General features: G+C 35.7%; 1 protein-coding gene across 4 annotated transcripts in view; it reads right to left on the bottom strand.

The window, feature by feature from the left end:
- Positions 1 to 22,537, bottom strand: part of ARK2N (arkadia (RNF111) N-terminal like PKA signaling regulator 2N) — a 69,826-nt gene that overhangs the window by 5,705 nt on the left and 41,584 nt on the right. Inside the window, exons 3-5 of one of the 4 annotated variants that reach the window (XM_019652732.1) lie at positions 14,456 to 14,638; positions 4,175 to 4,301; positions 1,316 to 1,383 (exon numbers count right to left, since the gene is read on the bottom strand). In XM_019652732.1, the coding sequence (XP_019508277.1) occupies positions 1,356 to 1,383; positions 4,175 to 4,301; positions 14,456 to 14,638 (338 nt within the window). In that variant the 3' untranslated portion in view covers positions 1,316 to 1,355. The remainder of the gene's footprint in view (positions 1 to 1,315; positions 1,384 to 4,174; positions 4,302 to 14,455; positions 14,639 to 22,537) is intronic. The other 3 variants (XM_019652731.1, XM_019652729.1, XM_019652733.1) reach the window with 3 other exon arrangements.

The raw sequence follows: 22,537 nt of genomic DNA, 5'->3' as shown, positions 1-22,537 counted from the left end.
AATAGGTATGAAACACAACCTAGAGTCATATTTTGAGTCTTATAACCAAAAAAATGCTTAGGGCCTTACTTTCCAAAAGAAACCAAACAAACACTTTAAAAACAGTAACTTTTGATAGAATAATTTTCTGTTCTCCATACACTGAAACCAATAAAGATGACACTTCACAGTGGAAAACAAGGAAGAAAGACAAAACAAAAAAACACGCAGAAAGAGGACAGGTTCTGCTGGTTAGCTTTTGAGATAGTTAACTTACTATTCTAAGAAAACAACATTAAAAATTAATTATTTTTGCTCTCATTTACAGAGCCTGAAGGTGACCTCTTAGATAACACTCCTACTTATTTTTCCTAACAGGATGAAATGAATCCTTGTGGCTTTAGGGACATACTTGTCTGCCTCCCTTGCTTTTTTAGGATTAGTGTTAGCCATTGGTTCTAGGAAGCAACAAATCTTAAATGCAAAAGCCTTCCCACATCAATTCTTTTCCTGAGGGATGAACCAACATTAACACCGGACCACAGGACCAAAGACTACAGTGAAATGAAGGGTCTGATTATTACAGAAGCTTCAGAGAATAGGTACCGAAGGAACCATTCCGACACAGTTCCACGACAGAAAGATCTGCACTGTATGGATTCATCTTCCCAGGGCAATTACCAATGAGGCTGGTAGAAGAAGAGAAGGAAAAACGACCAAAGACGAAGAAAACTATTGGCAAGGAGGTCATAAATAAAAATTTCTGGCAAAATTAAGTGATACAGAAGAACTGGAGATGTTAAAAAAGTCTCACTGGCAATGTCATTGGCAAAGAACATCTTGTCAAATTGAACTAACAATTCATATCTGGAAATGACAACATTTAGGTCAGTAGTTCATCACAGCAATACAAAGCAGCCATTAAAAGATGCACTCAACCATTAGTTCAGAACGCATGCTTTCTAGCCCAAGGCGAGAAGAAACACTGAAGCTAAGTGAACACATCAAAATCTACAGTAAAAGAGCAGGGAAAGATATTAACATGCAAGAAAAAAAAACACTTTTATCAAAAAAAAAGGACACATCACAACTAGAATTATTAAGTGCAAAAGGTCAACCAAAATGCTTCTAAATATGGAAAAATGGCACCCAATGCAAGTCAGAGCCACCACAATCCCAAAGAGAACTCAAGGACCAAATCTGAGTTTTTAAAAACTCCCAGAAAGCCCACACCAAGGTAGAATATCAAAAGAAAAAATAAGAACAGGAAAGCTAAATCCAAACAAAACATCTATGCATGCAAGTCAAATTAGAACAAAAAGATGTGGATCAAAACCTAAAACCTTTTTCCAAGCGATAACCCTGCCAGAAGCCCATCAATACTTCATAACTGCAACCCTAGACCTGTAAAAGAAATAAATTCCAGATGAGATACAGGCAGCCAAAGGGGCAATTCTGAAGCAACCATTAAGAAAACCTATCCCCCACCTGCTTCTCAGCTTTTTCATCTCAGTGTTTGAAAGATTATCATGTTTCTAAAGAAACTGCTGGAAATTTTTTCAGAAAGGCAGAGAAGAGCCAGTGAGACTCTACTCCCAGACCCAAAGATCAAAATAAAAAATCCCCTCAAAGTGATACAAGAGTCAATTCAAAGTACTCCAACAGTATCTGTCAGCTCTACATTTCATTGTAAGGATAATATTAACCATCACAGATTTCAGAATGGATTTGTCACCTCCAAGATAGGCTTTCCCCAGGAGTCAAACCAAAGGATCAGAATAAAACACATCTTTATGCTTCAGAGCCTGTAAGAAAAAGTCCTTGAAACTAATGTTACAACATGTCCTTTAAAATGTAGCCAAGTCACTTGACTTAGTACAAGAATGGAACATGTCTATAGAGTAAAATGACAATCTGGATAAGTTCAACCTAACAAGTTCAAAGAAGGGTGTGCTGGAGATAGAATCTGTGTGTATGTGTGTGTGTTGGAGGTGAAGAGGAACTCAGAATTTAAAATTCCAAATTTTAGTAGAACTATAATGACAATTTTAACTCCAGATACCAATAATATTGGTAGGAAAACAAGCAAAAGATCTAATGATGGAAGAAAAGTTGAACAAAGAAGCTGAAAAGAAGGGTGGCTAATTCTATAACATTTCTAGGCATAAGGAAACAGTAAAAAAGGGAGACTTGGCAGGAGTTAATAGAGAACTGGACCAAGTGATATGGCTCAGCAGAGTAAGAGATTAGATAAACAACACACATTATTATCTACTCTTGCCTACTTAAGTAGGAACACATGGGAAACAGTGAATTAAAATTTGAAATGTAACTCAGGAGGAAGTGGTGAATGGATAACATGCTCCTGACACAACTGAAGATAATTTACCCACATTAATCTGTCAATAGGCAGGGTGAGTTTTATAGTAGGGAGTCTAAAATAAAAAGTACTTTAATATTCTAGAAAGATCCTGACATGGGGCTTAAAAGGACGATAATGTCTTCTATATTATAAAGAACAATGGTGAAATAAACTAAGGGCAGGCATTTGCTGGAGTAAAGGAAGAAATCAGGCATTCTATCTTCCTCACCTAATAGGTAAGTCAGCTTGAAGGGAATAGATAGAAAAATGGAAGAGAACTTAATATAAAAAAGATTTTGATTAAGGGAGAAAAAAGATGAAATAAAGGACTAAAGAATGAAAATTCTTTCCTGCAAGAATAGGGGAGATAACTATTAAAAAAAGAAGAAAAGCAAGTAGCTATGCAGGCCTATTTATGGCATAAATAGAGAATAAATTCTGGGACAATACTAGTTCTGCCAGAGAACTGGCCTCTTTGGGGGTTAGTTAAACTATGACTTAACTCTACATCCTTAGAGTCCCAATTGTTTAACTGAAAAATGCTCTCAGGTCATAATCAGTTTTCATTAGAAAAAGGAATGTGTATTTTGCCCTACTCTCCACTCCTAAAGTCTTACCATTTATAGCAACAGAAGAAATGCTGGTGCATGTTTCATTACCTTACTAATCAAAGAGTAAAATCAGATCAGAGAGCAAGGTAATGTAGATACTGAGGAAATCAGGAAACCACAACTTAAGTCTTGTGACACAGGAGAAAAGTTGTTTGCTGTATAGAACACGGATTTTCCGAAGTCTAAATTTTTGTTTTGTATCTATATGTGTGTGTATTAAATGTTCCTCGGGAAATACTTCTGAGAGGGCTGCATCCAATTCTTAGGAACATATCTTAAAAGCAAGAATCAGTAAATTTTTTCTGCAAAGGACTAGACAGTAAATATCTTGGGCTTTTGAGGGCTATAAGGTGTCCATTGAAACATCTCAACTCTGCCACTGGAGTGCAAAAACAGCCATAGAAAATATGTAAATGAACAAGCATGGCTTTGTTCCAATAAAACTTAATTTATGGGTGAATAAATTTTATTTGAATTTCATGAAATTTTCACATGCCATAAAACATCATTCTTCTTTTTATTTTTGCCCCTACGAATTAAAAATGTAAAAACGATTCTTAGCTCGAGGTCCATACAAAATCAGCAGCAAGCCAGATTTGGCCAATGGGCTATAAGTTTGCTGACCTCTCCTTAAAAATGGCAAACTTAATAAATTAATTTCATAATACTACAAACTAATTGAATGTCTTGTGGCTTGTTTTTTCCCTGAGAAACAAGAACCCCTGACTCACATGAACATCACCAGAAATATACTTTGTTAGCAACAGACCAAAGTAGCTTCCAGGTTTTAATGAAAGATAAGGAGAGATGGTCTAGGAAACAAGCAAAAGAGGTATGATGTCAGGTGCGTATTTCCCAAATGTTTGCTCCCAATATGTTTCACAATAAAGTGAAAGGCAAAAAAATATGAATAAAAGGGAAAACATATAGTGATACTTACACCCTAAGAGAAAAATCTGTCAAGCAATCTAGACAAGAAAAACATTAGTTCTAGTTCACATACACATATGGTTGAAATGTTCTGAAATTGTCTGAAATATGAGACAATATGCAACATATCTTGAAGCTAATATCATGTCTAATCAAGTGTTTAAGCCAAAGGAAGCTAAGAGACAGCTCCCGCCATTCATCCAGCCATACCGGGAAGCCTACCATTTTCTCATTTGTTTTCTGGTTAAAATTCACAATTTAAAATATCAGGATATTCCAATTAATATCCTACCTTGCATGTTCCTGAACTCCCACAATCTCCACTTCACTATCTGAAGAGGCAATATTAATTTCTTCGTTGAGTGGTGCATTGCCAGCAGATGTCTTATCACTTGCTAGGAATCCTGGATCCAAATGACCTGAGAGAGAAGGGGGAAAAAAATAAACATATTTTGTCTCACAAGCAGCAGAAACAACTCACTGAGAGATTTCTCATCCAGGTTTAATCACAGAAACAGAATGGCTTTGTGAGAACCTGCCACAGTGAAACAGTTACCCACGTCAAATAAGCCAGGACAGTGCTCTAATACAAAACAAAAAGGTAAACAAAAATTAAACAGAATACATGCTCATGGCTAAAAAGAATGTTCAAACAATGTGGAAGTACATACAAGTAAGAACTCCAAGTCTCACTCTCTGTTCCTATTCCTTAGAAGAAAAATCCTAGAGTACTTGGTAAGAATGCATATAAATATAGGTATATATAAACTGTGATAATACTCTATATTTTAGTCCATAATTCTTTTTGTATTCAACTACAGTCTTTAAATTACCCACATAACAGTTTTGTCACCACCAAGAGAGCAATGGAGTTCTCTACTACTTATAATTTTAATAGGACAAAATTCTACCAGAAAAGCTCAAGGCATAAATGAAATAAATAGAAGTAATCATTAATATCGTATTTATACTGGGATGCTTTATTAAAGATTTAACAATTTTCTCTAAGGGAATTCAAATTTGATAAAATCTGACCCCAAATCACATTTAAAAGGGAAGATCTCAATTTCTGCTCTGAGCAACTAAAACATAACCTATATGTTGCAGTTCTCAGACAGACACAAACCACATAACTCTGGAAAGTAAAACAGTTTGTGGCACTGGGGTGTGTAGGACTTTTTCACAATGGTCTTCACAAAGCATCTATTACATAGTGCAATAAAACACGTTCTCAACATCACAGAAATCATGAGCTTCCACAGAATTGTCTCTCAAAAAAGCTAATGACATAGCATCAAAGCACACAACTCTATAAACAATTTTAAGAGTTAAAAGTCAGCGTAAGTACCCAGTTCTTGAATGCTCTGACCTAAAAGGATGAATTTTAGAATATCTAGGAGTTAACATGATATTAAACAGAGTTATAATAGGTGCAAATTTTCATTTACTTTTTAAAGAGTATTTTTATTTAACTATATTGCCATCTGATACAAATTTTTCCATAGTAAAAAAAATCCTTTGTGACACCTCACATAAACTAAACAAACACCAATAAGATTTTACACATACAACGCTCCCTTCCCTCACCTCACTCATTCCAATGCTTCATACTCACTGGGAAACTTAGCACTTTCATACTCCAGCCAACTTTTAGTGTAACCCTTTTGAAAGTTATAGGTAGTCCCAAAGCAAAAACCTTACAATTTTTACACCCTCTAACCTTGTAATCCCACCTAAGGAAATAAATCTAAGGAAATAAAATTCAATCTAAGGAAATAAAACTTTGAATAAGCAAAATGTTATGATGTCCAAAGATAGTCACTACGGTGCTATGTAGAAACTTGGGGAAATGTACGAACATACAAATATCACACATAACACTATAAAAATACGTACTTGCTAGGTAAAACCTGTGAAAAGTAACCAAGTTTGAATATGTATGACCGTGGGTCTCTTTTACAATTCTTTAATATAATTTTTACTTTTCTGTTATTGAAAGTATGAGAAAACAGATTAAAAAGCTTAAAATGGTTTCTATTGGGTTCTCGGAAAAGTCATGAGGTATTTTTTGTTTTTTGTTGCAAAAATGCGTCATGAGTTTTCCAACAACCCAATAGACACAACTGGTGATTGAGATTATCAATCTGCATGAGCCTGTCTGTTAACCTTCTGTATTAAAGATGGGGTTCTGTGTGGCACTGGCAGTGGGCATTCATCTTTGAACCCTACAAGCATACAAGGTGGCATTCACCAGACAAAACCCAGTTTTGTTAAATCTGGGCTGTTTAAATGGAGTTTGGTTAAGTCTAGATTTGGTAAACCTAGATTCTTGCTTTGACCCCAGTACCTTGCTTTTAGCCAAGTCTTTTATCCAATTTCTACTTCAGTGTTGTAGTTATCACTGTTGTCATGCACAGTGTTCCTGCTGGACCTCCAGGGAGGAATACAAATTGACAATCTCTCTTTTTTGAAACCTTCACTTTGTCTATATTCAGTATTTCGAGCAGCCTTGGTTTGTAGGGGTACAACAGCTTACTTCATCTATTTGTTCCTAAAATAAATAATTGCTTATGACATGCACTGTGCTAAGTGCTAGGAATACTATGGGGAACAAGGCAGGCATCTCTACCCTCAAGGAGCTTACAATATATTCAGGGATAATAAAAAGCCGTCCATTGCACTATGGCTGGAAAACTGCTCTGACGGGAGGGAGATAAAGAGTACCCTGAAAGCACACAGGAACATTTTCCCAGACTTGAGGATAACCGAAGAACCTGGGCTCTCAGAAAAGAGTGGGCACAAGTCAGGGGAAATGGCATAAGGGATACTGTGTTGCCCTTTAGGGTGTAAAAGTTCAGTGAGATTTGGGGTAATGGTAGTAAAAGAGAAATGAGAAATGAGGCTGGCAAAGTCAGCAGAGGTCAGGTCACTGGAAGGAGTCCAGACTTGACCTTGAGAAGCAGAAAGCCACTGAAGGATTTAAGCAGAGATGAACATGATCTGGCTTTCCATTTTTAAAAACTTCCTTTTGGAAATGGAACTAACAGCAGGGCAAGGAATACTATAGGCGAGGAAAACAGTTCGACTGCTGTAGTTTCATGGGTGAGAAATGATTATGGCTGAATTAAGAAACAAAATGGGGAATGCTCTGTGCTTATGTTATGTACAGAGGGTTATTAATGTTGGGAATCAGACAAAGGAAAGAACACAAGTAGCAAAAAGTGATGTGTAGCTTTCTGATTTAGGTAACTGGATGGTTACAATGCCATTCAGTGAACCGATGAAACAGCTGAAGGTGGTTGCTTAGAACCTGTTTGTTCTCTGCCTTTTTCTAAATATGGCCTGGTCTCTCCTATCTTTAAAAACTGCGTACATACACATCCCCCTCACTCAAACCCATCTTCTGCTCTCAATACCTCTCTCAGCCCTTCTTTCCCTTTCGTTCTTCAGCTTGCTTTGCTGCATTTGCTTCCACTCCATCACCCCTCCGAGGCTCCTCTTGCCAAAGTCATGTCTGGTCATTTTGCCACTGATTCTAACGGGCTCAACTCAGTCCCTCCCCTTATCAGCCTGCTCTGTTGTTTTTAAAGATAGGAGAAACCAGGCCATATTTAGAAAAAAGGCAGAGAACAAACAGATTTGATGACAGAAAGCTGAGGTACTGTTGACCTGTGAAGAATGTGGCAAAGCCCTCTGCAGAGCACAGGTGTGGATGGGGGGTTAGAAAAGCGAGGTCGTCACTGTGAATCGCGAATGCTGCTTAAGGAAAAGCGGGAACTGCGGGGCAGCACTGACGGCTAGGATGAGGATGCAGATTAGGAAGTTAACGCCACCCTTAACTCTGCAACCACGTCATTTTCTCAGTTATGCTTAGCAGTGTGGGTACTGACTCCAAATGTGCAGGGATGCCAACGATACAAGAAGCCGAGGAGATGGGCAAAGGACAACTGGGCTTATATATGCCAGACAGGGAAGGAAGTGAAGCTAGGAGGGGACCGATGAAGGACGGCTGATGGGTTCCATGAGGCAGAAGAACAGTGTAGTGGAGGTAACAGTATGAGAGTATAGAGAAGCCCCCAGTGGAAAAGGAGAAAGCATTAGGAAAGGGTAGGAGGAAAACAGACAGCCTTGGATTGCATGGGTGTAACAGTTGACTTCATCTATTTGTTCCTAAATAAATACTTGGTTATGAGAAGGAAAACATTGTATTTCCACCCTCTTGGCCACCCACAAAATACAAGCCTCTGGACCCATCTGTTTGTCTCCCACCTTATCCTCCACTCGGATGTTACTCTCCTTTGCCACAGCCACTCATCTTCCTACAACTTTTGCACTGCCCTCTGGAATGCCAGCTCCATGGAAAACTGCATGAGCTTTTCTTCACCTCCCTGTGGAAACCTGACTCTCCTGTAAACGCCACCTCCCCCGCAGCCCTCTGAAGCTGCTCCTCAGTAACTGACCATCCTCCATCCTCACGTGCCAACACCAGCAGCCCACACCTCCCAGGATGTTTCCCTTTCACGATCATACAGACTCTGGGGCAGTTTCACTCATCATGAAACATCACTGGCACCTGGCTTGGTTTCTCTTCCCCCTCCTCCCACCCTCCGTCTCTGTCCACTTCAAGTCCTACTATCATTATTACATGAATACTCATTGTTTTTATGTATAACCACCCCCCAATTCTCTATGCCTACTCACTAAGAAGCAAGGAGCTAAGCCCCAAGACACACTTAAACCCCCTGTGTTAGACTCTCAGCAAGGGCCTCAGGCCTTACCATCCTAAAAGGACACAAGCTAACTGAATTAAACTAAACTAAAAGGGTAGATTGCAGGAGTCTCAGTTGCTATAACCAAACTCTTCCTCCTTGATTACTCAATGTTTTTAAACAACAGTAATTAAGAAAACACAACAACACGACAGAGTAAGTTAATTCTTAGTATTTCTGTGCCCAGCTCTATCTCCATAGTTCTAATTTATAACTTCAACTTGTGGAATGTTCCATGAAATGTGTGTTATCAATATTTCTGAATAACCAGTCTTCACTGATTAGTTCCTTCATCCTGACCCTACCGCCTACACAGTCTCATTTCAGACCTGGAACTATCATCACTCTGCTTTTTTTTTTAAAGAAGGGGGAAGAAATGAAAAAATGACTATACTAGTTTTGCTCAGAATTTTATATCTTAAAAAGAGTCTGGTAACCATCACCAATATTTAAGATTCTTCTAACTTTATTCATCCACTATGGATTTAGAAACTAGTATTTTACATATTGCTTTCACATTATTAGATCAATTCAAACCATTTTGGCAGTGCTATTTTGGCCACAAATATTGTAATCCAACCCTGCTGGAATTTAGTATTATTAGAGAACTTGTATAATGTTCTAAAATTGATCAGTTAAAATCAGGGTCTGCTCTTGTAGCCAATATTCTTTATTACGTAGTCTAAAAATCAGTACGAGCTAAAATAAGGGACATGGGATTAAGTGATAAGGAGCTAACTACAAATTTCCTAGTGGATGTTGACTCTATAGACTAATGGTGTGAGAATTTTGCCACATTTCCCGTTAGAGCCATAAGATAAAATGTGCCACTCAAGATAACAAGTCAGTTGAGACCCACACCAATCTGTGGGGTGCCATGCTCTTTAAGAGACACGAAAGCATTCTCCAATAGCCAGGAATGCAGCCCCCTCTGTCTATTTCAGAGCCAGGCAATGAATCCTTTCCTCTCAATGTAACCCTCTTTAGTATGTCACACATTCCTTTGGGAGCTTCTGTGCAGAGCCTGACATTCCCTGGCCTTTGGGCCATTCCCACTGCCTCCCCTCCCCATGACCTCACAGGAATCCAATGGCATTGCACTGCCTAAAGAATATGCAAAAGTGAGCCAAAGATGCTATGAGGTTCTTCAAATACTGTCCATGGTTGTAATCTATTCCTGTTATAGGACAAGAATAAGCCCTGTAGGAAAAGTGTAAATACCACAATTATCATACATTACATTGGAAATAAATCAGTGGACTTATATTTAGCTATGTGGCAGCTGGCTATCTCTGTGTAGGTCTTTGCCTGTGTGGCTCGTTGGAAAGATAACTTCACTCTATGAGAAAGTTCTAAATTTTTGTCCTCCTACTACAGACCTTTTCAACAGTAAGTCAGAAAGAACCATACAAAAAGTAACTAAATTATCATGGCAAACATTTTCATCTTCAGAAGAAATAATGTAACTACATTTTACATTACAAATCTACTGGGTAAGAACTAGTCCTGGGCCTATTTGCAGTACATTAAAGGAAATTATTACATACTGGATGACAGTGGTTAGTAGCTATAAAACGGGGTAATATCTTAAGTCACTACTCATTTAGCTTTAAAACAAGCAAATTATTACCTTGTGTTTAGTTTTTTTCCAACAAGAATGTTAAAAACAACTTTAAAAAGTGGAAGAGGAGGGCAGAAGTCTAAAATCGTATGGTCTACATGAAGCCGGTAAACAAAAAGAACCTGACCAAACTTGATATCCTTCACAAGACTGACATTGACTTCCAAGTGCTAATCGCAGAAACATGGCCATTCTGGTCTGACTGTAAAAAGCCCTACAGTAAGAACAGGAAACCCAAGATTTGTTTCTCTGCACTACATACAACTAAGCTTGTGTAACAGACAAATCAAGATTAACATCCCTGTTTTAAGAATGGAAAATGTTCATAGCCTACCTTCTTGACAAGAAGGCTGATAGAAAAATGAGATCCTTTGTTCAAAATTTTTAATTTCCCAGGGGGAAAAACACTCTAAATAAATTTAGTTTACCACAATGGTTAAGACTTCCACACCAAGAGAACTTCAGACTTCTGCTTCTCTTAGCTTTATCTACATTTACAGTGAGCTATTATTAGCAATATACAAAAATTAAGCCATTTTCAGATATATTGGTACAGCTTCCTAAACATGTCCAATGCAAGAGTTACCTGGGGGCAATTATTAAAAATCAGATTTCCAGACTCCATTTCAGATCTACTTACAGAACCTTTAGGGAGAAACCTAGAAGTCTGAACTTTTGTAAACACCTCAGGTAATTTCCTTGCTCAGGCAAAGTTTAAGAAATACTGTCGTAAGAACAACTCATTCCAGGGCAGGGCAGTAAATTACAAACTTCCTTATGCAGTCTATTTCAGCATCAATATATTAACATAATGCTGGTCAGCATTCCCGAGGGCCTACAGTATTCTGTATCCTATACTAATCACATTATAAGTTATTTCACTTAATGATAACAATAACCTTTTGGGGTGGATACTAGTTTTTATCCCAATTTTGTAAATAGGGAAAACTCAGACTTTACATAATTTACCTGAGGTCACACAGTTTGTAAGTGGCTGTTGGTTCAAAACCAGGCTGTTTGTTGCCACCTACTATACTGTTCAATGCTACTGTTTCCCTGAAAATAAGATCTAGCCAGAAAATCAGCCGTAGCATGATTTTAGGTGCCAAAATATGGCACCTTGGCCTACTGAATATTTTAAGCTGAAGGAGTTTGTGGAATCGGCTCCCTTCTCCCTGAAACTGGTCATAAACCCCTCATGTGAGGGGTGCGTGCCCTCCATATTCTGGAGGAATCATGCTATGGCTTATTCTCTGGCTAGGTCTTATTTTCGGGAAAACGCGGTAACATCAAGTAAGAAAAAGTGAACAGATGGCAGAGTTGAAATGGAGAGTTTAGGTCTTTTGTTGACCAGGGGCTTTCCTAATTTCAACTCTTTGCCTTGGTTAAAACTAAAACTAAACAGTAAAAACTATTTTGCATTCTATCTCCAAAGATTATGTTTGTGATCCTAAATGGAGTAGGGCTGCAGAACTGATGTGATAAGCTGCTACTGATTAACCACTGAGTAGTCTATTCAGTGACTGGCTTTTTATTTTGTTGGGAGGGAAAGAAGGACTCAGATTAACCATTAGAACATTTACCTTAAACGCAAACCATAAGAATGACCATCCAATTGACAGATAATAGTTCATCTCAAACTATAAACTGACAATTGAGGATAAATTCTTTTAACATTTTGTTGCGACACTAAGTATATTTGAATTTGCAAGATGAGTTCCCACTATAACAATTACATTGAGACTCGAGTGTATTAAGTTTTATTTATTACTCACATACCTTCATTGCCAGATTTAGGGGGAAAAAAGCCTTTGAATGAGCCAATAAATGATTTCATAAGAAAATGTCATGGGGATCTGTTGAACAGTTATGACCACATCATATGATATACAAAAATCTACACATAATTTATGGTCTGACACACACATATGTTCCATTATATCCTAGAGAAATTATTACATGCATGTACTAAAAGACATGTACAAGAAATGTTAATGGCAGCATCATTTGGAATACCACCTTAGATGTCCGAGAGAATGGGTAGGTCAATTATGATATATTCATACAGTGGAATACTAAATAACAGTGAAAAATGAATGAACTAGAACCACACTTATTAACAAGAACATAGCTCAAAAACTGTTGAACTAAAAAAGCAAGTTATAAATGATTACCTTCAATGTAATACCAATTAGCAGGCTTGTTTACAGATATATAACAAATGCAGTAAAAATATAAAGAAATACATAGTAATCCTAAACATCAAATACCAAATTCAGGATAGCTTTGGAATAGAAAGGGGAAAAGAAAAGGGAGCAAAGCTAAAGCCATGAGTGTTTCCCTCCTCACATATTTTTGCCGTGTTTTATTTCTTAAGAACAGCGGTAGGTACCTGAGTGGAATATTTTTTATAACTCTGTGGGGCTGAAATTCAAAAAGACAATCAAATATAGAATTAAGCAGACAAAGACTAGTGATGTTTTAAATAATCAAGCTAACAATTACTTGCATCTGAAAATGTGATGCTTTCCTCAACACTGGCAACCTTAATGATATTTTAAGATTCCAAACCTGGCATTATTAGGTTGAATCATATGAAATTTCTGGGTTTGTTGTAGGTCAAAAAGTCAGATATTAACAATTCCATATGGCTTAAATTAATATTAAAATTCTCAATTTGAAAAGCAAAAAAAAAAAGGAATTATTTATGTTTTTCTTAGAATTTACTATAAGTGGTCAACATTTAATGGCAAGACTAAGGCAACAGAGAAATAAAACTAAAGTAGAATGGATCATTTGTCAATAGATAAAAAATGAAGATAAACTACCCAGTATACAGAACAAATTATAAAACTTAGAAACACATATTACACAAAATGTGGTCAAACTACTCTCCTTTGATATAAAGTATTATTACTTAATTCTTTTAAATGTACTTATACATATTAATAAATCCTTAAAAGACCCCTGTTGGGCAAAGCATATAAAAATTGAAGTTCAGAGGAGAAACAGCTCATCCAACATCAAATAGGCAGTTAGCAGTCAAAACATAGTTAAAATTAAATTCAGATCCTGCTCCAAAGTTAGCCATAATACATTAATTAGAAGATCAACAAATAAGAGATTTTTATATACTTCTATCAAAAATTATGAAAGGAAGAATTAAGGACAATGATCTGTGGCGTTGTTTTCTTTTTTATTTCCTAACAATTTTAATATAAAATGTTCTAAACTATAACCCATTGTTATTTTTGTAATACAAACTCATTTCCCATATACTTTAGGTAGTGATTAAGTTACTAGATTCACTCATAAAAGTCAATGCAATTTATAATTTAACTAGGAAACTATAATCCTTCCATAATATGAAAGTAAGAAAATACACACTATATAAGCAGTCTCTCAATCTCCTCCCCATCTTTTCTTAAACTTCAGCACTAGTACTTTTAGAAAAAGGTTTAAATTACAATAGAAAGAATGCTGAAAGAGTTTTGAGAAACATATTGAAGGAAGCTTGGACTCACTGTGCAAGAGTTTCAAAGGTAATAGCAATGGGTTTTTCAGTGAATAAGTATCGCTCAAGAATCATCACAGAACCAAGATAAGTAATGCAAGACAGGGAGAGAGACTTTCCTAAGAGAGGCAGAAACTGAAAGAAAAGGGTTAGAAAAGACAAATATGAGAACTATGGTAGAGGAAGTTACAGTGACACTGCACACTGAGCGATGGAAGCAAATGCAGCACTGCATAGGAACAGCCCCATGGGGCAAGTTATAACAGCCCCTCCTCCAGGTGCAAGGCTGCTATGCAGTTAAGTGAGGGAAATAACTGAGAGACAGAGATGGGACAGGGCAAGCGAGAAGTATCAGGTCATCTGAGTGGTTTCTACATAGGTTAGGCATTTTTAACCAAGAAATATGCCTAGTGAAATCTACCTATGCCTACAATTCATGTCTTACATATTATCACTTTGGCTTCCTCCTGACTAGGAAAGACGAATGACATGTTACCCAAATCTCCTTTTCAGTTAAGGTTACAAATGGCACCCTGGACAGTCACCATCACCTAGTGCCAGGTGCCTCTGGTTGGCCTGCTCTCCTCAGCAGGGCCCGCTACAAGGAACAAGCTACCAGGACACATGCACATGACACCATTAGAGAAGGGGAAAGGGCGGGAGACCAACCTGCCTCCGCATTCAGCTCCTCTAGAAGCCCGCTGGTCCTCCAGGTAGCTCCTGTGTCCTGGCCTCCTACAGAATTACTGTGCTCTTGAACTACTGCAGCCGCCAGTAAAGTGTCCACATTTACCACTTCTGGGTCAGAGCTGGTGTCAGACATATCATAATGAGCTACAACTGGAGGTCCATCTAGGGAGGAAAGAAAATGTATACTTGTATCTAACTTGTGGGGTGAAAAATACTTCTGAAACTAAGAGCCCTCTAAATGCCAGTTGCCTTTATCTTATTCTTGCTGATCAGAAAAGCTGCACTTTATACATCTAACATTCTGTACACAGTGTGAGAGTGGAAAAGATAACCCAAGCTTACAAAGATGAGGGACACACTTGGGAAGGAGGTAAAGGAGTGTGAGGAAGAACAGAAGACAAGACTATACTGAACAATGTTACACTGAACTGACGTCATACTCTTAAAGAGCAAAAGATTAAGAAAAAGGGGAAGACTCCACAGAGAAAGTGAAAATAATTTTTTAAAGAAAAAACAGATGCAAATTATTAAAACTCAATATTTTTTAAGAGAATGAATCTAGTTCTTTCTCTTAGTAGTTAATACTAAAACTCCCCAGTAGATTCAGAAGAAAATCAAATACATATTTTCCTACTTTTTAAAGAAATAAGATTAACACTAAGAGCTCTACTTGACTGACTTAACTATTTCCAGTAAAGCTCTTTTATAATATCAGGGATGTTACGCATTTTACAACATTCTACAAAAAGACAATACTCACAAAATCCATATCAGGATTTTGCTTTGGATGTCTTGTGAGGGATATTTATATTTTCTTTCCCCTGAGAAAGACAACCAGCTCAGACTCCAAGGAAATGAATGATATGCCATCTTATGGGTTATTTTAGAGGAAGATATTCAAGTTCTTACTGGAAAAAATAAGAGATCCCTTCTACCTCTAAACCACATTAACTAGCTGGAAAAGGGCAGCTAAGTTCCAAAGTAATTACACTGTAGTGATTCATGTTAAAATAACTCAATATTCATGCTTGTAGAACAGATACATGCTTTAAAATGATAATCTAATATTTTTCTAATATATCAGCAAAAAGCATAAAGTTTCCATTCAAGTATGAAACACATCCCTTACTACTATCACCAATTTAGAAAAAAGCAGAAATAAAGGAATGCTGTTTCTCCCCCCAACAACTACAAATTGCAGGCAAATTATGTGTTTCCATAAAGATTTTTAAATATTATCCAACAAATTAATATTAAACGCACCTATTCTATGAAACTCTTGACTATGAAGGAATACATATGCCAATGAATCATTAAAATAGAACACAATGAAAGATTATTGTTTTAATACAAACATCCATTGTGTAAATTGTCACTGAATAAAACATGGAACATACTTGGGTATTTATCCATTAAAACTATGTTCCTAAACCACAGGTTTATGTAGCAACATTTTTAAAACAAAAAAATGACCAAACATACAGGCAAATGAGTTGTTAAGTGCCACTGTATAAAGAACAGACATGTCACAACATGAAATTCTGACGATCATGACAATTTCAGTTGACTACTTAAAAATAATTTCTAATTCCCCCCAAAAGGGTAAATCAAGTTCATAAAATTCAACAGTATGGCCTTGTTATCAGTTGGTAATGGATTTTAGTTCAAATGGAAAAAAAAAAATTGGTTCATGCTTCAGGTTTTTCTTTTTTAAAAGAAAAAAAAAGCTATATCATTTATGGAGTTCTCGTCAGAGTTCAAAATGATTACTATGGAATAAAGGTACTTTGTAATATCCAAATACTTGGATCCAAATATGAAGGTCAAGTACAATATTGACTATTTGACCAAATGTTCTATTTTTTAAAGGGCTTTATTTTTTTTAAGTGTTTTGTGTTTACAAAAAATTAGTGGTTTATTTTTAAATTTTATCACTAATACCACTCACAGCCACTTGTCCCACATCCCCACCACGACTACCAAATTAAGGCAACAGGTCAACAGTCAAGTCAAAATTGTACCACTCCTACATGTATAATCATGCAAAAAAGTATTAAGTGTATGTGTACATGCAGAGTGATATCACCTACCCATGGAAATAACTTGTCTGAAAGTCTTCATCAGTAGGAAATACAAGCAAAAACTTGTTATCTGGCTTCATTCTTGCATCTTCCATATTTCCAAACAGCACACCTTATAGCTTAGCTTAAATTTTATATTCATTATAAACAAAGACAGTAATATTTTCATATTTTAATTACAGTTAACAGTTAAAACAAATGATTATCACTGTCATTTTTCATTTCCAGTATATCCAAGTGATGACAAGTCAATACTATACAAACTTTAATAAAGTAAAGGAATAGTTGCCCTTCTAACTTTGTCTTCCAAGAAACCACAATTAGGGACCCTGCATTCCAAGGTCACCTTACACTTATCATTAGCAAACCAAGATTAAGTAAGATACGTTTAATGTACTTAGCACCAGGGCTTGGACTTTGAACTATTAAGTGAATATTAGCTAACTGATGGTGACAATTTGTAATATTCTTTTAAAACGTGACTCATGCTACATAGCAGAATTAAGAGACAGGTAAGATCCTGGAGTGATATTATTGGTCTTTTAAAAGAAGTATCTCTTGAAGAAAAAAAAGAATCAAGCCACTGAGGAGGAGCTAGAAAACCTCAGCATGCTAGTAACAGAACGATTCTGTGAACTCATTGCAGGATGGCACAGGGGGCGGCTGCCCCTCCTCTTACTTGATTGTTCCTCTATGTTGTTAAACAATCGCACTGCTACTAAGATATTTTGACTTTCAAAAACATCCAAAGAGTCACTTCAAGTAGAGTTACACATGGAAACATTTCCAATTTACAATTTGGTCATTAATGTAAGCACATTCCATTTTTACAATATTTAAGGTTATCCAAACTCCACATTCTCCTACCTGCTGTGGTCACTATTAGAAACTTAAAACAAAAATTTATAATAATGAACTCAATAGTTTTTCTATAATCATTAAAGTATCATTCTTACAAAGGTAAATTTAACACAATTAGTTAATAACTACTACGTGGTCTGTGGTTAATCAAAGTGCTATTTCTCCTCCTGATTGGAATAGTTTGAAATTTTGCTGCTTGTAACAAATTACAAGGCAAGAAAACTTAAAGGTCCAGCAATCAAGACTACTTTTTGTATGTAAGAACATCAACTCATCCATTTTATGCTAGAAATAGGTTTGTACCTTCTTACTGACCTCCTAGCCTATAAATAGGTTCTAACTTTTCAAATACCAAAATGTAGATGTATCTGTGTCATCACACATTCCTGACAATGAGATTTACACTTTTACGACCTTAAACCTTCTATATTGTTGTCATCAAATGTTTAATTTTATAAATTAGTTTTCTTTCAGTGAAACATGTTTTCTTCTATAGACATCTCATGGAAACAATATGAATCATGTAAACAAAAAACAAAGCAAAACCTAACATCCTTTACTACATTTAACCCTGACAAATCCTTCCTTTCAAATTTGACAATCAAAAGCACAAAATTTTGAAACTATACAAAGTAATTACAAAATGTACCACTCTCATTTTAAGGATGAGAAACTTGAGTCCTTGTTAGGTGGAAACAGAACAGATTACAGTTGTTCTCCTTGCTGAGGGAACCAGGAATATACAGGATGAGACTGGGAGGAAGCAGCATAGGAAGTACACACAGATTTTTGGCAGCAAACACATAGGTTAAATTCCTGCCTATTGCTTCTTTAACTGTATGACTCAGTTTCTTCACAGGGTTATGGTGAGGGTTAAAGAAGACGTAACACAGAACACAGAAGTTCAAATATTGGTCCATCACCCCACCTTTTCATTATAATTAGCACCTGCCCTACTTCATTATTTGTTTGCTTATCTTTGCATGTAAACTCTGCTGTACGCAACACGCAGAAAGCTTTGAGAAAACATCACTGCCTGGGCTGGTGCCTTACATGGGTCATAGATTCACCCAACTTGGTAAGTAAATGCTTTGCTGGAGTTAATCAGATCATCGCAAATGTGCCTTTTGTGTTTTTATTTTTGTTTGACGTGAAATGTCAGCTTGGATGCATTCATATACAAGTGTTTCAAAGCAAAAGAGAGATCAGTTTGGATTATTTCATATTTAGCATCATCCTTGCCTACAGAGCCCTTCCACTAACACAAATGTTGTCAGTCTCCCAGTAGGAAATCTAGATCTAGGAAGCAGGAATTCCTCTTGTATCCCTGAAATACCTGGAAACATCACTCCTCTGTTGCTGTCTTAGGCCCAAGGAAAGGTGGGGCAATGAACCAGTACTTGATTTGCCCCTTCGATGACCATTTCTATGGTTATAGTAATATACAATAAAGCTCTGAGAAAATTCCTTCTCTCCTCCCTACTACATACAGCCATCATCCAAAGATCCCTCAGTAGGAGAGGGAAAATCTATCTTGTTCCTGCCAAAGAACCCCATACAGGCTCTGTCAGCCTCTTCATTAAAAGGCCCAGTGCCATTATCTACAACATTAAGAGAAAGGGGGAAAGGGTGGAAATCACACTCAGCCTTAATCCAGATAGTGAGATTCAAAAAAAAAAAAATTACACCTGAAAGAAGAGTTCTTAGCACTTACCTAGCCAAAGTGTCTAGGAAGGCCGACTGGGTGTGTGGAGGCCAAGTGAGGGGAATAGGTGTCGTTAAATGAGGTGTGGGGTTGAGGGAAAAGGCTGCCCTCAAGAGTTGCAGAAAGGAATTTGCATTTGAGGAGAATCTATCCAAGAAAAAACACCTTTTTCATTACAAACCATTTACACCAAGATGTCACTTTACATTTGCAAATGAGAAAAAGTACAAGAATATTTATGCTGTATTTTTATTACTATCAAACAATAAAAATATATACATAGAACAATTTGCAAAAATAGAAAGCAGTCATTTTCAAAGCATCTCTTAGAAAAGGTGATTAATTACATCAACCAGAAAAGACAAAAATCTATATAGAAAAGTGCCATATCTAGAAAAAAAGCTTTAAATACCAAAAACTGCATTGTGTATATTTTCTTCAGAATAACATCGTAAAGCTCTTTTAGTAAAAAGAAAAAAGTCTGAGAAGATAGGGGTAAATAGAAATGAAATGTAGCAATATGCACTGAAATTTTGTTTGGGAATTAAGTCTTTTTAAAAATACAACTGAATCAATGTCTATTTTGTACTTTTTTCATCATACCCATCTCAATTACTAAAAATTTAGGTGTTATGAAGATTCCAAGGTTGGAATAAAGTTTTAAGGACTACATCTGTCCTTATATCATACTGGTAAATGACAGGTCATTGTGTCCACCCAGAAGTTACCTGTGATACTGATGAAGAGTTAATTTTGAAAGAATCAAAGAAGAGGTAAAAGCAAATATTTAAGATTATCAGAGTAGTTAAAAAGTTGATCCCAAGAAAGAAAAACAATTTAAATTTAATGCTTCATCACTAATACATAGTTGGGAAAACTGAATCAAGGGGTTACTTAAAAAAATGACTTGTGTAATTTATCTAGATGTTGGACAGAACTTAAAAATACAGAACTGGAAGAGATCATGATCTTTCAATTTATCTTTCAATTTCAGGGGCAGATCTGTGACCTGTTGCTTTGAGGATTCAGATCTACAGAGAATAAAACAAATATCTGCACTATATACATAAAGGAAAAACACAAAAATTAGATACGATTTTGGCTACATCCCCATGTCTATGTACCCTGCTACAGATTCATCCACTCCAGCTTTTTAATTACTCCTCAAAGTAGTCTAAATTTTGTTATTTTCAAAATATTCCTCAATTTTTTAACATGATAATTTAGGACATATCAAGGAAAAGAATCCTGGCCTTTTATGTTAATATTGGTATTCTGTTATTTTCTTTTTCAATATACCAATTACAAAAAAAATGAAAATTATCCCCAAAACATGTAAATTCTATTAGTTTTATTAACTACAAGCTAATACCATTGACTTCATTATAGAAAAGCAGGTTTCTTGACTCAGGAACACCTAATGTGAATTAACTGGTAGGGAATCACTAATATAACAATACTGTCCTCAACAGAGTAACAAGAAACATTTCCTTTTTAAAATTTTTATTTATCTAGGTTAGTTGTTACATTTTAAACGCACAGTCATTTAAAAGATATAAAGAAAATGCAATAAAATAAAAATCACAGTAATTTAATATCATTCTTCCCAAATCTTAAAGTTATAATATGAATAAGACTTTGTTACCAAAGAATACACTTCCTCATGAATTATTATTCTTTCATTTTTTAGGATGTCTTCTATTTTATGTTGTGGTAATTTAATATGAAAAGACCAACTCAGTAATACCAGTAAACTAAATGTGGTTTCAATCCCCACTAACTTTCCTAAAGTTCAGAGGAATTAAAATTAGAAATCAAGAAAACAATTAAAAGTACATATAGAAACTCTGAAGTTCTTCATGCTAGTTTACAACTCATATACTCAATTTGTTATAGACAAATTTAAAATACAAATTACTTATCTCTACAATGATTGAGGGCATATATGCCATTTCTGGAGAGGATTTTGAGAAGAATTTTTCTTTGAGAACAATTTTTATATAACAATTTAATAATAAATACATTTTAATAAATTTGCTGAAATTGTTTGGATACTGTGTTTTCTGCCATGTGCCCTCACTACACAATTTAAATAATACAAACTGGAGAAAGGGAAATCAGTATAAGCCAAACAAAACAGAATGGGTAAAATTACTTAAAAGGTCACCTTCTGTACGATAACTTGCCTGTAATTTGTTATTCTAAATAAATGATAGCAACAAAGTCTGTATGCCATCTTTCCTATAACTTTTATGTAACTGTACCATTAGACAAATTCAGTTGCTATTAAAAGTAAAAATTATTAGTAATATCAATCTGGGGTGCTCTGTTTGCTCAACAAAAGGATTCACTATATCACTTCTTTCATTAACAAGCAGATTTAAAGGATTTCATTTTTTAATATTTGGGCTTGCATACAAATTTTAAGTAATAAATCTTATGTAAATTGAGAAAGATCTATATTCAGAGACCCTTGCTGTCAAATCTACATACCAGTAGGGACTGACAAAAAGCAATGAAGCAAAATAAATTCTTGTATATTTTTTTACACAGTCTGCTAGTGAAACAACCAAGAGGTTTAAAACCTTTCACGGACAATTAAAATAAAATGAATCTTTTCCCTCCAATTTAATCACCCTAACTAGGTTTATCTGTTGGCAACTTTTTTTCTTACATATATTTAAGACTCAATGAATGGATACTATATTAATGACCTGAATCCAGTAAAATCCCTGTATACTACTGCAGTTATCTGTCTCCAAAAACTTGTCAACTATAATATTAATAAACATACAAAATTAATTATTACAGAATTCTGAAGGTGGGTACACACACACACACACACACCCTTGAAACTAGGCTCATTCCTCTGAATTGGTAACAAAAAAACAAGGCTTTTCTCTTGGAGATCTAAAATGACAAAATCCTTTATTCTACTTCTAAGTGGGGGAAAAAAACAAAACAAAACACTTCATGCAAAATATTAAATTTTTTTTAATCTTAACATTTTAATTTCACTGCATTGTGTTCTAAATTAAAATTGTATTTGGGCTTTTATTACACTTAATTTTAATAATGCACACAAATATGCATCAATATAATTATGAGTTACTATTACCTAATAAATGGCTCAAACAACCAGATCAGTCAAATCTACTGGTTAAATTCTCTTAAAATGATTAGGTATCTAATGTCCTAGAACACTGAATTAGCACAAAATAGGCAAGAAGCAGTCTATAGACAGATTATCAGAAAACACATTTACCTTTAGTGAGGGAATGATGCCTTCTTTTAAATACCAGCGACTAAATTCTATCTGCATATATTCGAGGAATGAAATAATCCAGATCTAGAATCTTATTCTTAAATAAACAGCATTTCAACCATGTCTTGATTAATGCTATAGGTTGAAAG

The sequence above is a fragment of the Hipposideros armiger genome, unplaced genomic scaffold (assembly GCF_001890085.2).
Source record: "Hipposideros armiger isolate ML-2016 unplaced genomic scaffold, ASM189008v1 scaffold_186, whole genome shotgun sequence".
Lineage (NCBI taxonomy): Eukaryota > Metazoa > Chordata > Mammalia > Chiroptera > Hipposideridae > Hipposideros > Hipposideros armiger.
The sequence above is the reverse complement of the archived record's forward strand: the minus strand, read 5'-3'. Positions and strand labels throughout refer to the sequence as shown.